Source organism: Ictalurus punctatus, chromosome 23, assembly GCF_001660625.3.
Source record: "Ictalurus punctatus breed USDA103 chromosome 23, Coco_2.0, whole genome shotgun sequence".
Taxonomy (NCBI): domain Eukaryota; kingdom Metazoa; phylum Chordata; class Actinopteri; order Siluriformes; family Ictaluridae; genus Ictalurus; species Ictalurus punctatus.
In genome coordinates, this window is record NC_030438.2 from 17,308,446 (window position 1) to 17,324,271 (window position 15,826).

Below are 15,826 nucleotides of genomic sequence, written 5' to 3' on the forward strand. Positions count from 1 at the left end.
ATAACAAAAAGAACTCATTCATCAGCTGACATCCAAAGATCTTAAAGTGGTGTTTTAATTCAGTTCAAATAAGACATGGTTCAGTACAGCGTTAGTATTTTTCCCCCTCTCTGTATTCGTGTTAAGACAAGAGAGCCGTTCTTTGTTTAACGATACTTCATTTCAGGTTTTATCATATATACAAAAATAGATACTTAAAAGTACATACTCAAAAGTTACAATTGAATGAATACAAAAAGCCTGCTTATGTATTATATATTAATAAATAAAGTCTGTGCTCTGCATACATATATATATATATATATACATACATATATACATATGTATATGTATATATATATACAGTTTGTACAGTGTGAAAGTAAATGTAATTAATGTTCAGTTCAGCTATTTTAAAATGACCACTGCGTCAGTGAAGGAAAAGTTCTCAGTTAAATGCATTGCCATGTTGATTCCTCATGATTCAGGAACTTTTATCATAATTCTGGTAGATACAGGACTCTGCGTCCTATCAAACAGAGAAAGAACAAATTCAAATCGAATAGTTACAATCAGGAATTGTTATTATTTCACTATTTATTTAAAAGTAATATCATCTGAACCATTCCTCACCGATAAAAGACGTCATTGTCTGTTTTACTGACCAAAACTGACCGCACAAAGGGGGTGCACTAATGGAGTCAAATTAAGGAAACTCACTGCTAGGCTTGTACATGATTGATTTTTTTTTTCCTACTTGTGATTTAAAAAAATAATAATAATCCATTTGTCCAGCCTAATCCAGTAGCCAAAAAAGTTCATGTTTAAAGTAGATTACGACTGTGCAGTCGGGAACTGCTTGCCGGCAGTGGCAATCACGAAAACTCAACTGGATGATGGATTTTTTGGTGATTCCTTAGTAATGCGCAGTAACCCCCATAAAAACAACAATAACAACAACAACAACAACAACAACAACAACAATAGTACAACGTCAATATAATTCTTTTACATTTAATCCCTTCTAATTATCATCAGCATTGACATAATTTATAAACTGTGAGATCTGATACTTTGTTCTAGGCCTATAATCCGTTTAGGTCAAACTTTTCATTCCTTTTTTTTCCCTCTTTTGCCAAAAGAAATGACACTGCCGATTTTGACCATTTACGACCTATTTTTTTTTCGCAGGCATCCTTAATAAATACAGTTATCTGATCTCAACTATATTCTTGTGTAATGTTACCCAAGTCAAACATACATTAGTAGATTTGATTTGATATTCTCCATTTAGCTTTGCACATATCACGACGCCCTGCAAGCCCTGAGAACACATGAGGTGGGGGTAAGGGGGCGGGGCTTCCAGGCGGATTCATTTAATATCGAGAGTTCAAAATACAAATCGTAAATCGTTCCTGATTCTTATGTCGACTGGCTCGTCTTCCATTTTCTTAGGGAGAGAAAGACTGCGCCTTAGGTGTGTTTTTGAGTGACAACTCGTGATAACTGTTTTGGAGATGCTCTGACCCAGTCGTCTAACTCTTGTCAAAGTCGTTCAGATCCTTACGCTTGCCCATTTTTCCTGTTTCCAACACATCAACTTTGAGAACTGACTGTTGAGAACTTGCTGCCTAATATATCCCACCTCTTGACAGGTGCCATTGTAACGAGATAATCGATGAAGTGGTTTGAATGTTATGGCTGATCGGTGTATATAAGTATCGGCACTTTATAACAGTCAGAGGTAAAACTATTCCTTACACAAGAGAGATAAAAAAAGAAAGGTTGGTGAGGGAATAACTGTTTATAGCTCCTATAACGTAAATGACAACAGGAACTAGCTTGATTTGTCGGCATTCCTCAACATGAAATGTAACTTTAAATGGATAAAAAGTGTTGTTTTTTCAAGAAATAAAAAAATTCCCTTTTGGTCAATTCCTGTAGTATAGAAGAATAAAGCACTTGCTGTCATTGGAAAAGAATTCACTTAGGAGCGATAACAGCGATCCTTGCTTATTTTCCTTTAACAGCACACCCTGTCGTGTTTCATTTCTTGCGTGCTGCTCGGTTTTCTATGTCACCTGTTTGTATTCAAATGACATAAATTTAACTCAACAGTGAGCTTAACAGCGAGCTGACGCGATGACTCTGATGCATTAGAGTAGATACACAAGAAAAATGTTTGTTAAGGATTTGTGTTAATGTTACCTGATCTTCATAAACCTGTTGACCGTGCACTGCGTTAACATACAGGTCTTCATCTGACTCCAAACTGTAGTCATGGCACGTTTTATTAGCCGTCACATGCTGGGCAGTGGAGAGACCTCCACGTGGCACTGCATGGCGTCTAAATACACAAAGTCACGCTCATTACAGACACATATAATCTTTAATAATACATATGCGCTTAATAATATAAAATTCTCTGACTTTGATCATTCTTGAAAAACTTGTGAGCCCTGTTTTTCTCATACTTGCTTCTAGGAGGTTGTTAAGCTACGTACATAAGCACGTTTAAATATAAATAGAAGATTTTTATGGTAAAAATTGCACGGAGAGAGCATTTACATTTAAGTTCCGATCCAGTTTGAGGTGTGAACTCAACCATCTCCATAAGACACTCTTGAATTGGATATTTACAACAGAACAAAACCAAACAAAACAACAATACAACTAATCTTAGCTAGCTGATGATTTGCTGATATTCTTTTCTTTAACAGACATTTATTTAGCAATTGAGGCTTTGGTTAATTAAATATGCGTAAACGTGCAAACCAATAATCTAGTATTGGAATGATGTTTGAATTCAAATGTTTATTTCACTCTCACGGAGAATGGATTTTTTTTAATGTATTTTTTTTTACAGAAAAGTTTGTTGGAATACCGATTTTTCTCATTGTTTAATCAAGAAAATATAGTACTATGCTGCAGAAATGTTTTCTTGTCTTTTTTCCTATTGAAAATCTAACATAGATCCATGAAATATCAACATTTTGGGAAATTCCTCTATATTATCCTTCTGAATATGGGATAGGAATGAATATGTAAACGTTCATGAATGCAGTAGGTTCTGAATATAGAAGGGGGAAAAAAAGCCTTTACAAATAAAATGTGCTTTGATGTGTTTCCACTCTAGTTAGCGTGATTTGTAAGCTTTATAAGGGAAACTGACGTGTATATCAAAATGGACATATTTATCAGGAAATGAGTTTTTCAGGGCTATATGACATGACGTAATTGTAAAATGGGTGGAGCTTAAAGCCTTAATTAAAGGTGCTATGTATTAAGATTACATGGTGGTCACGAGAGGATAAAAAAAAAAAAGTGAAATAAACATTTAATAGGTTTTATGTTTTGTTCGTAATAATAGAGCGTGAGATGTGACGTGATATAGATCCAAAAATCTGAAACATTCATGATGTTACCAAAATTCTCCCTTGTACCTGCAGTGTCTTGTTTTAATAGAGACTCGGTGATTCTTCTTATTTCTAAAAAGAATGCGGAAAAACCTTGCAAAACCACTTTACCTCTTTTTCCAAATCATGAGCACTGTCACAGCAAGTCCTAAGATGACGCACACCCCGACAGACGCCCCAACCACCGCAAACACTGCTGAAGTATCCCCTTGAAGCACAGGGAAAACATTCATTAACAGTGACATCAGACTACTGCGTTTGCTTTCAAACCACGCCGGCCTGAACAGTACCTTCAGACTGGACAAGTATCTGGGTAAATTCGGAGCCCACAACATTTGTCGCCATACAGGTGACGTTGTGGCCCTGCGGTCCAGTCAACTCTGACACCGTCATGCTTCCATTGTGCTGAGTCGTGGTGTTGAAGGGTGGAAAAACCTCACTGCTGCCATCTACGGTCCAAGAGATGACAGCACTTGGCTTGGCCTCTGCTTGACACACACACTGTAGTTTTCTGTTCTGCATGGAGCAAAATAAGCCTTGCACGATCGATGGAGAATCTGAGATGCAAGGGAAGATATGTGATTTGGCAAATTAAAGGCTTGAATGTTACAAAAATGTGTTTTTTTTTAATATAATTTTTTTTTTAAAAACAACAACTGAAAAGATGTAAACATGCCTGCTTGACCTTTCCATAGATATTATTTCAGAGTTTCAATACTAAGATGTAAAGTGGACGTTCATTCTGAAGAACTGGACAGTCTGTTTTGTTTGATTTATTTATTTATTTCTGAGATACCTCTCCAGGAAGGAAGCCAAAGTGAAATACTACAACGCGACTTCTAAAAATGGCGTTTACACAAAATGGTGAGAAAAACAAAAAACATCCACTCAGCGGCAGTTCAACAGGCGGACATACTCTGTCAGAGGTGAAGGCTACAGGAACTCAAATGACCACTGTTTACAACTGTGGTGAGCAGGAGAGCATCTCCGAACACACATGTCCAATCTTTACGCACTTCTGAATGCAGACACAAGCAAATGGAGCTAATAAAAGACTCAGACTCACTGCTTCTTAAATTAAACTGAACCAAGTAACTAAAGTACCCCATCAATGTTTTTTTTTAAAAAAAACAATACTGTAGAGCAAAAGCTCAAGTTAGCAAATTCAACATCTCTTCACTTGAGCCTGAGAAGGCATTGAACTTGTATCTGGCACAGAAAGAATCCACAGTTCTCTTTAGGATCTTTCGTGTTGGATATCCAATAACTCCATTGTTAGATGTTTCTCGTAGTCCTGTGGTCTAAAAAGTGTTGGCTGCACAGATGTTAACAGACTCTAACCACTTGTTTTACTACACCTTTCGCTTTCATGTTTCGCGTTTACCGTACTAGTCACCCTGCTGGTATTCTTGACGCACATTTCTAACTCTGATATGTAAGGAATAAAACACTTGGGGTGTGTTGTTCTAGGAAAATAAATAACGACCGGGTGGTGTGATGAAGCGGAATTACAGTTCCCACACTTTATGCATTCATAAAGTTGATTATTTTGCATATGCAGAACTCATAGTTGAATCAATGAATGCAAGCTGTCCAGTCCCTGAGGCAGAGAAGCAACCCCAAACCATAACATTTCCACCACCGTGCTTCACAGTTGGTATGTGGTGCTTCTCTTGAAAAGCTGTCTTTAGTCTGCGCCAAATATGTCTGCTGTAACTGTGGCCAAACAACTCCAACTTTGATTTGTCTGTCCAGAGCACATTATTCAAGAAGGCCTGGTCTTTCTCTATATGCTCATTAGCAAACTGTAGTCTTGCTCTAATGTTCTATTTAGACAGCAAAGTCCTTTTCCTGGCACGCCTCACATACAGGTCAAATTTGTGCAATCTCTTTCTGACTGTAGAAACATGCACTTTGACACCAACAGTTGCACGATTACTAGCAGATCCTGTGATGAAATTTTGTGGGTCCTTGGAGACCCCTTGCATCAGACAGTCTGCTCTTTGGCTGCATTTGCTGGGACAACCAGTTCTGGACAAATTGGCACTCGTTTGAAATCCGTCCCATTTGTAGATGATTTTCCTTACAGTGGAATGATGTATTTCAAATAATTTGGAGATCTTTTTAAATCCCTTGCCAGACTCATAGGCATCCATAACCTTTTTTCTCAAGGCCTTACAGAACTCTTTAAATCTTGGCATGATGACTCCACACACCTCAATAACAAAGGGCAGGTTCTAATCCCTGGCACCCAATCCTGAACACCTGATTCTAATTTTATGGATTTGAAGGTGTGATAAACATAGGGGTGTACTTACTTTTTCCACGTGACTGATCTGTTTTTTTTTTTATTTGTTGTTGTTGTTCGTTTAAACTACAAAATGTTAAAGTTATGTGTCATTTGATAGACTATACAGTATCACTGTTTCAAAGAGGATCAAATGTTTGCTTGTCCAAATATGTAATAAATAAATAAATAAATAAATAAATAAATAAAATACAATTTCTATGGGGTGTACTTAATTTTTCACATGACCGTAGATCTCTACAACATCCTGCTCAGGTGTTTAGAAAGAAACTTAACAGGAAAACATATCAAGACTACTCACAATGGACATTGAGCGATAACTGCTTTGATTCACCGCGTCCGATGGTGTTAGTGGCGATGCAGGAGACCGACGTGTCTCTTCTCACATCTCGAAGGACAAGAGTACGTACTTTGTAGTGCCTGGTGGTGTTGTTCTGGGTGACGAGCCACTCATAGTGTGTGGGTGTAGGCCTGCTATCGCTGACACATCTAAGTGAGATCTCGTTACCCTCGAGCACCGTGGTGTTCTCTGTGTAATCTACTTTCACATCCATGGGGGCATCTGATGAAATGTGTTAAATATAAAATGTTTATAAGTACAGCCTCATTTTTATACCCTATAAAACCGGGAGATTTTTTTTTAGGTAAATAACCCCTTTAGGCCTAATGTCCTTGTCGGCCATAATTTTTATTTTAACTCCAGATTTTAAATTTACAACAACCGTAACATATGAACATTTTATCTTATGTCAGTAACATATGTCTATGTTCTGACTAAAAACCAAAGGAATATTCCTTGCACTGTTGTACCAGTCTAGCGGGAATGGTGGGCTTACGCTGCTCGAAAGGCATCACGAGCAGCATTGGTCACACACTTATCTGCCTATCTGATCTATATCTGGAGGATTAAAAGTGATCATGTGCTGTATTCAAAAGTACTTACTAATCTAGAAACCGCAGAAGAGTGGTACGCAAAACAGAACTTTTGGTAGATCTGAAGGCTGTATGAAATTATATTAGGAAAACCGGTTAATATTATTACTCAACAACAATCTAGAATAATATGTAAGTTTTGAGACATATTATAGATTTGCCTTTGGTGATGTGGGGGAGCAACCCACAGTTTAGGAACCCCAGCTATAAAATACTTCATTACATCAGTTCTGTCCATGGTACAATTCAGCCAAATACTTAAAGTTCATGAAGAGTACATTTATTTGTAATCTATTAACTTTTATTTTTGCTTTACTTGCCTTGTGAATTCATTCGGTATTATACTTAGCTATGAAGCAAGAAAATTAAATAGTAAGGAGTCACTTGGAACACCGGGAAGTCCTAGGGAAGCCTTGAGGTGCACACAGTGAAACAAAGAACATTATCATATGTGTCTGAATTCCACTAGAGCAAATAAGATCTGGCTTGCTTATTATCTGCATATGGAATAATAATTGTATGCTAATATCACATTTCATTTTATTCAAATATTGATTTTAATTGGGAATGCAGATTCTGAACTCATTCGGCGAGCCAGATTTGAACATTAATCAGGTCAGTCTCAGCCCACGGGTTGTACAGTGGTGCTTGAAAAATTTTTGAATGTTCCAGATTTCTGCATAAATATGTCCTAAAACATCATCAGATTTTCGCACGAGAAATTTCACATTTTAGGTCACATTTACGCAGGAATATAGAAAACTCTAATGGGTTCACAAACTTTCAGGCACCACTGTATGCTTGACAGCCCTGATCTAAAACATGCATTACTCCCACTACAGAAAGGGCCACTAGTGACCGCTTGGCATTTGGACATTTAACCACTGAGAAACAACCGTCCAGATTTCCAGGTGTACGTGTTAAAGGAGACAGAAGAAGATTTATTAAATAAAGCAAGCCGAGGCAAAATAAACGTAGACATACTACTTCCCAAACGAAACTGAGACACATAATTATAGAACCCCATTAATTATTACAAAAAACAAGTGATAACCTTCACTCTCCACAGCTGGTAGCTGTTATATAACATGTTATATAACGTTTGAGAGCTAGCTGGTGGGACCAAGACCAGCTTGAACTTGCTTGCTAGATTGGTACAGACTAATCACAAAGCTTTCTGTCTTGAAGACTTAACCCCCGTGGTGGCAAAAGTAAAGATGGTTACGAAGCTCTGACACTGGAGACTCCTTTAATACAGTAAATCCTTAATAAGTGTCTTCACGGAAAACTTCACCCTATCAACAATTTTACCATTTTTACCAAAATTTTACAAGTTTACCTGGAACCTTCACCATACAAATGTACCACACCACACATTGTAAAATAGCTGATACTATAGAAATGCTGACGTATTAGAAGGAGTGCATTAATAATATATTATAGAGAATGAGCCAACACCTTCAGACTAATCAGAATCGAGAATTCAACCAGTATAAAGAGGAATACTATCTAGTTTGTGCAATGTTTAATGCATGCTGGATAACCCAGTGACTGAACACAGTATATGCCCAATGAGACAATGCAACATGTAATAGAATGTTACGTAACATGATTACTAACTAATCAAACACCACTTTTATGCTGGATTGAGGATCGCTAATCTCTGTGGCATACCCTTCTCAGGAGGAGCAAAAGGAAACCGAAACACATCAAGACTACTCACAATGGACATCCAGTGATAGCTGCTTTGATTCACCATGTCCGACGGAGTTAGTGGCGATGCAGGAAACGGACGTGCGTCGTCTGACATCTTGAAGGAGGACAGTACTTCCTTTGAGGCGGATAGTGTTGCTGTTTTGGGTGACGAGCCACTCATAGGCAGTGGGTTGAGGCTTGCCCTTGCTAGTACATTGAAGTGAGATCTTCTCACCCTCAACTACACTGGTACGTCCTATGTAATCTATTTTCACATCTGTGGGAGCGTCTGGTGAAATGTATTAAATATAAAGTGTGTTTATAAGTATATATATATATATATATATATATATATATATATATATATATATATATATATATATATATCAACATATTCAACATAATTCTTATAGACTACTTACATGAGATGTCGAGCGAAACGGAACCACTCTCTAAAGTTTGTCCACTGAGAACGGTCCTGCAGCTGAGACGTGCGCCCTGGTTTTGGCGAGTTACTCTGAACGTAGCAGTGGCCTCAGTTTCCCATAATCCCTCCACGTCCTTCCTGTGGGTCAATACATTAGAAGTGGAACTCAAACCCTGCCAGGACATCTGTGGTGGAGCTGAGGGGCAGGAATGGCGGAATCTGCATGTTGCGGTGAAAGGCTTCCCCTCGACCTGTGTGTTGGCCACAGACATATGAGGTCGCACGGGATCCACTGTGAGAAAAGAATAGATGTTAATAAGATTGCAGACAGCATGGCCCTCCAGTTTTGCTCCCAAGGTTATTGGGTGTGCTTAAATGTGCTTCTACTCTCAGATTTGTAACGAAGTGTAAAAAAGTCCAGGTGTATACACACCTCATGGCCAAAGCTATATGAACACCCTATTTAATTTGTAAGTTTATTTCAGTCACGTCCCATCATTACCCAGTGTATAAAATCAATCATACAGCCATACAGACCCACAATGGCTGTTGAATGGGTCGTATCGAAGAACTGGTTTCCGGACAGTTTTACGGAATGGATTTCCATGTCTGAGCATTCGTATACAACCTTAAGATCATAATGCTCAATGCCGAACATTGACTGGAATTCTGTTTTTATATAATAATGCCCTATGTTTTGGAAGGAGACTATGTATACAAGCATCTATGGATGTGAGATTCACATATTTTTGGCCATGTAATGTGTATACATGTACAGTATATTAGGAGTGTAACACAATGCCACTATTTGTATCTGTCTAGATCACATTATCCGCTCATTCTGGATACTGGATTCATATGTGGTTATACCTAAAGTATGCAGCATATTATGTCTATACTCACATATATTTATTTTGATGGTTCTGTCATAAAATCCTTTATCTTCCCCACCATATTTCCAGATCCATACGTACAGGTCCACCTCGCTGTCTTGTTGCCGGACGTTGTCAATCTTTAAAGTGCAGTTTCCGTTTAGTGCATTTGGGACTGATGTCCTTCCTTTAAACTCATCCATTATCTCGCTGCGGTCGTTGGAGTACACAACTGGGTAGCTCATTCTTCTATATGCGTACCACTTGACATTCGTGTAAGTTACAGTGTTGCACGGCACCAACACGCAGCTGCCCCTGACGGCTTTGACTGGTCCCTGCACGTACGCTTCCCAGCAGTGACACACATCACCAAGCAGTGCAACTGAGAAGATAAGATAGACCGTTCATTTCTTCTTGTTCATAAATCGCAAAACACAACCAGTGGTTTTGCTGGGTTTGCGTTAAATCGGTAAGAGTGCAGCATTTGCAGCAATTCTGAAACTTTGTAGGAAACAGGTTCCTGATTACAGAATGAAATCATACTCTGGATAATTTTAAGGATTGCCATTATGTTCTAAAAACGTGTGGAAGCTTTTACAGCACAGCAACATATATGTTATATCTTCTGAATGATTGTTTGTTTTTATGTTGTTGGTTTTTTTTTTGTTGTTTTTTTTTTTACACTAGGCCTGTTACTACAGCAGTTATAGAATTGTACTTTTACGATCTATACCGCCTATACAAGAGGATTTTGTTGTCGTTATATATATACACGGGAGTACTTGCTATAAACGTGCTAGCATTAAGAAAGCATTAGAATAATGAATACAATCTAACATACAGTACATACTGCACCGCAAAAATCTGATTTTAATCTGATTGTAATCTTAATATTTCACAGCCTATAATTATAGTAGCTCAATCAATCTTAATTGTCTGCATTGAAGAATATTTTTTCCCCTAGTTCAAGAAATGACTAACATATCAAGAAGATTACACAACAAAAATGTTTTATCTTAATCAACCATAATACAAGGAGAATATTTGAAAATGGTGAAAAAGCATTTGCACAAGCAATTTTTTTAAATTCTAGATTATAAACGGTTCTTCAAACAAGTACTATTGGGCCACTTGTGTTAAAAAAAAAACACACACATTTAATTGCTGGAAAAACAGCTTTCAAAGTTCTAATGCAATACCAACATAAAGGGGAAATAATCTGCTGGCAGTTTATTTAAAGCATACTGAGAAAGACACACGCTGCAGTATTTGCGTGAACACGAGTTCCGTTTTTAAAATTTGTTCTGGAAATAAAACTAAAACCGCATCCTGCACTTCTCTCGTAATAGGAAAAAAAAACCTTCAATCTATCTTGTAAGATATAGTACCAATAACCACATGCAACTAATGTAAGCAAAGTCCTATCTTTGCAAAAAGTGTTAGCTTTTCAAATATTCAAATCATAATCCTTCAAACTAGCTGCAGTGTATTGTATAAGTATTCACCCTGCTTGAACTTTTCCACATTTTTAACGTTACGACTTGGACTTATAAATCTTACAGATGGACTTAACTGGGATCATGCACTCACTGACTACTTTATTAAGATCCCCTGTACAGATATACAACTGTCCACTTAATCAATAATGTGGCAGCAGCGCAATGCAGATACAGGTCAAGACCCTCCTGTTCACATCTAACATCAAGGTCAACATCAAGATCTCAAGGACTCTGACTCGTGACATGGTTGTTTGTGCCAGATGGGCTGGTATTTTAGAAACTGCTGATCTCCTGGGTTTTTCTTACACAACTGTCACTAGAGTTTTCCCAGAAATGTGTGAAAAGTAAAAAAAAAAAAATCCAGTGAGCATCAGATCTGTATGCAGAAATGCCTTGTGGAGCAGAGAGGGTAGACAAGAACGGCCAGACACGTAGATGAGTTACAACAGAAAAAAAAAACAACACACTCCTGTTGGAGTCTGAAGCTACAGTCGGCTTTCTGCTATTGTAGCCCATCCACCTCAAGTTTCCTCAATATAGTGCGTATTCTGAATTATTTTTCTCCTCACCATGGTTGTAAAAAAGCGCTTGAGTTACCGTATTCTCCGTGACAGCTCAAACTAGACTCTCTGGTCCCACCAACCATGCCACAACTACTTCCCAATTTAATCTTATGGGGAACTTTGTGGAGATTCATGAGATGCAATCCCAATTAAGTTTCAGGTTGTATCGCTACAATATGTATAGTTCTGAGCAAAAGTCTTGCAAAAGAAATGCTGTAGAGCAAAGATGCCTTCGAAAATAATGAAATTAAATGTTTCTCCCTTAAAACAAAATACTCTGAAGAGCAGTAAACAGTAATAAATGAAACAACTGCAATATTTAGTGTGACGACCGTTTGCTTTAAAAAAAAACAAATCGTCTCAGGTAGAATTCGTGAAGTTTTTTTATAAAGAAAATGAGCTGTAAGATTTATTGATCATTTTGCCGAACCAGCCACTACTTCTTCTGGAGAGTTCTCATTCTCTCGCTCGCTTCGTATTTTTTGCAGCAAAAGTCCAGCAGGCTTCATTATGATTTTGTCTGAAAAGTGTCTCTTACCACTTAATATGCTGCTTTATTTTACTGACATGCAAACATTTTTCTGTATTTCATTTTGTGCTGGAAAACTAATGCTTGGACATCTAAAATGTTTTTGTACTGACTCGATAATGTAGAAGTCATAAATTAAAAAGTCTATAACAACGTTTGTACCATAAAAAATAGGGTGCCTAAAGCTATTTCACAGTAATATTATATATATATATATATATATATATATATATATATATATATATATATATATATATATATATATATATATATATATATATATTTGGGAGCTGCATTAATGATTTGTTAAGGCATGTACTAATCTGGAACTAATGAAGAACTAACCTTAACTCTGACGTGAGTCTTATGAATTCATGCGTGAATAACGAACATCTAAAGTACATGTTAGTACATGTTTGTTGGTTAATGTATTAATTAACATGTACGGGTAAACTAAATCAAACATGCTGTATAAGAAAGAATATGAATGTGACCTGCATAATTTCAAATTGTTTATATAATTTGCCATATGCAGCTGCGTACACGGACATCACTGGATGAGTTAAGGTTAGTTATTAGTTCATATTTATGTATTAACTCAGGAATTAGTACATGTTTATTCATACACTGCTAGAGTAAAGTGTTACCAAACACACTAAAGCTACGTTTCTGTCTTTTGTCCTTTTGTGTAATTAGTACTATTATTTGACAGTGTGTCGGATTAGAAAAGAATTCTATTTTTCAAATGTGTGTTAATCGCAGATAAGACAATGAGGATGCTAAAGACACACATAAAGGGGACCCTTAGCCCTTCTAGCCCGTTTATACGAGCTGCCCTGAGAATAGCATTGGCAGAGCGATAGAGAGGAACACATCCTTCATTGCAGATGTGAAACTGAGAGTTAGGCTTTTCACCCTTCCACATTATAATGCTCATTAATGCAGTTACCTTACCTGCAATGAAGAGCCGAGTGAGTGTCCCAAATATATCCATTACTGGAGGCTAGCCTGGAGAAAACAAGAAATAAAAGGACGCTTTAAACAGGTTAACAGGGTCCCACTGGCTTTTATTCACAGCTGCACAAGTAAAAGTGCATTCAAGATGAAAAAGAAAGTTGGTGGTTTGAAGCTCCTGGGAAAAAAAAAACCCCACAGTTTCTGTTCATATTCATATAATTGTGTAATACAGTGTAGTGTAGAGTGTAAAGTTACACTATTTGACCTGTAATACACATCTAACAGTGGATATAATCTGACAGGGATACTGTCGATTTGTACACAAAAGCTCTACATCTAACTATCTAATCTATCTAATCCATGTCCTGTTGCTCGCCCTAGGACTTTTATTCACTGCTCATACACGCTGAACATCCTTTAAACACCCTTAGTATTATTTGTCTTTACTCTTCTACAACTGACTATACAGCAACGATATTATTATAACCCCATGATACAGATACACCCAGAAGAGGATGTCGAGAACAAAAGAAATGAACGGAAAGGTTAAAAATAATCATTCACAGACATGCGTCTACCTTCAGAAGATGCAAAGTGGCTTCGCTGTTATGCTGCTTGCTTGCTTGCTTGTGGTGATGGGAGTGTACACTTTGCTCTTTTTAAGTCAAGGAGCTCAAGAGACCAACAGCTCAGCCCATTTATTTTTAAGGCTTCTCTACAGTACATGCTGGTATAGTCTGCACTAAGTTGCCAGTTTATTACTAGATAACTTAATAAGGCTTAAACAGGCATTTTTTCTAAATATGTATCTCACTGTACCATCTTTGATGTTTTAATATCGTAGGGATGAAATAATCCTATACATACTATGTGTAAAGTGTTGCAATACAGTGATGATGATGTTCTTACCTTACTCTCCTACTGTGCAGACCTGTTTGTGCCAGCAGGCTCCTAAGTTTCTGAAACAAACCGCACCCTATATCCTCCCAGGACAGTTCCTCTTTGCCTAAAACATTGTCATTTTGCATGTGGTTTTTTGGTTTTTTTTTTCTTCCTCAGTGCAGCTGTTGAACACTAAAACACATTTGATGGCAAAATCGGATCTGAAAGTGAGAAAACTGAACAAGTGGTATTGTCTGTGAGAGTGTTGACCACTGCTTTTGCTCTTTGACAGGAAGCTCAGAACTTTCAGAGAGCCACCTACAACAATTATCAAAGGATGTTGTGGTTTTTGGGATCATACAGTCAACGGGTGTGGATGAAAAAATCTTCCGGAGGTTTCTGCGCCGCCCCTGACAAAGGAACTCGCTCCATAGTTTGTTTAATCAGAAACAGGTTAGGACAAGCAGAAATCTCACATGTAGGAAAGAAAACTGAACTCCAGTGAGTGCTTTACATTAGTGGTGGTGATTATTAATGAACACCTGCTTTTCCAGTAAAACTTTCACTGTTATATCCAAACGTTTACAAAACAAACTGCCATTCCTAATAAATGTGTAATGTAAAAAATGACACAGAATGTAAATGCAAGTAAGTATGAAAGTATATACGACATAGTAGTATACTTGATAGTATATGTAAGGCAAGTGTTGTAGTTTGTAAGAATGTAAATACACAAGCATGGAAGTATGTTAGTTTGAATGTATGCTAGTATCCAAGTATGCTCGTATTAAGTATGCTAGTATACAAGTATGCTAGTATCCAAGTATGATCGTATCCAAGTATGGTAGTATCCAAGTATGGTAGTATCAATGTATGATAGTATCCAAGTATGATCGTATCCAAGTATGCTAGTATCCAAGTATGCTAGTATTCAAATATGATCGTATCCAAGTATGCTCGTATCCAAGTATGCTAGTATCCAAGTATGCTAGTATCCAAGTATGGTAGTATCAATGTATGGTAGTATCCAAGTATGTTCGTATCCAAGTATGCTAGTATGCAATCCCAGAAGTAGGAAAGTATGCTAACTAGTGTGCAAGTGTAACAACTTGACCAGTTTTCTAGTTTACAATTATGTAAGAATGCAAATATGGAAGAATGTTAGGGTTATATGCAAGTAGGCAAGGTATGTAAGGAAAGTAGGCAAATGTGTGAGTACAGACATGGGAGCATGTAAGTATGCAAGTCTGCTAGTATGGAAGTATGTGAGGAAAGAAAGTATGGAAGTATGTGAATGTAGTGAGGTTTGCGACGTGTTTACGTGGACAATGAGCTATCGCACTATCGGGGTTGGTGTGTGTGGGTGGTCTCTGGACTCCCGTCTGTGCAGCATGGCAGTTTATTGTAGTGTAATTAAAGTGCACCTATTATTGTTTTTCAGATATTACCTGTCATGTAGTGTGGTATAGAGCTGTTTGTGAATGTAAAAAGTCTGCAAAGTTTCAAAAATCAAAGAGCACGACAAACAGAATCATTCAGTGCGTTTATACATGGACAACAATAATCCACTATAAACCCGATTAAGACAATACTCTAAGAAACTAGCATGTAAACAGCCATTTTTAATTACCTTAATCTGATTAAAGTCATACTCGAAGTAAACACTAATGGAATCAAGACCTGTGGAGTATTCCTGTTTTAGTCGCATTATTGACGTGTATTACAGACATGTACACACCTTAATCACATTGTTAACGTCGTGTGGG

The 15,826-nt window shown here is 37.4% G+C and overlaps 1 protein-coding gene across 3 annotated transcripts; it reads right to left on the reverse strand.

Annotated features, from left to right (window-relative positions):
• Positions 1-37: 37 nt before the first annotated feature.
• Positions 38-14,352, reverse strand: LOC108256465 (B-cell receptor CD22). 3 transcript variants are annotated; one of them, XM_017453375.3, is made up of 10 exons: positions 14,088-14,352; positions 13,176-13,229; positions 9,662-10,012; positions 8,754-9,050; positions 8,360-8,620; positions 6,005-6,265; positions 3,686-3,952; positions 3,507-3,603; positions 2,188-2,326; positions 38-508 (listed from the first exon to the last, which is right to left on the reverse strand). In XM_017453375.3, the coding sequence occupies exons 2-10, from the start codon at positions 13,213-13,215 to the stop codon at positions 464-466; spliced, it is 1,758 nt and encodes a 585-aa protein (XP_017308864.1). In that variant the 5' UTR covers positions 13,216-13,229; positions 14,088-14,352; the 3' UTR covers positions 38-463. The 3 variants fall into 3 exon arrangements, with proteins under 3 accessions (XP_017308864.1, XP_017308863.1, XP_047006041.1); XM_017453374.3 differs by lacking the exon at positions 14,088-14,352 and adding an exon at positions 13,757-13,846; XM_047150085.2 differs by lacking the exon at positions 6,005-6,265 and having other exon boundaries at positions 14,088-14,350.
• Positions 14,353-15,826: the final 1,474 nt, after the last annotated feature.

Coding starts and splice junctions, on each gene's coding strand:
- LOC108256465 (XM_017453375.3), bottom strand. CDS start 13,215: ATGGATATATTTGGGACACTCACTCGGCTCTTCATTGCAG. Junction 3,953..6,004: donor GTTATCGCTCAATGTCCATT/GTGAGTAGTCTT, acceptor CTTGCATCTCAG/ATTCTCCATCGATCGTGCAA. Junction 3,604..3,685: donor GATACTTGTCCAGTCTGAAG/GTACTGTTCAGG, acceptor CTGTGCTTCAAG/GGGATACTTCAGCAGTGTTT.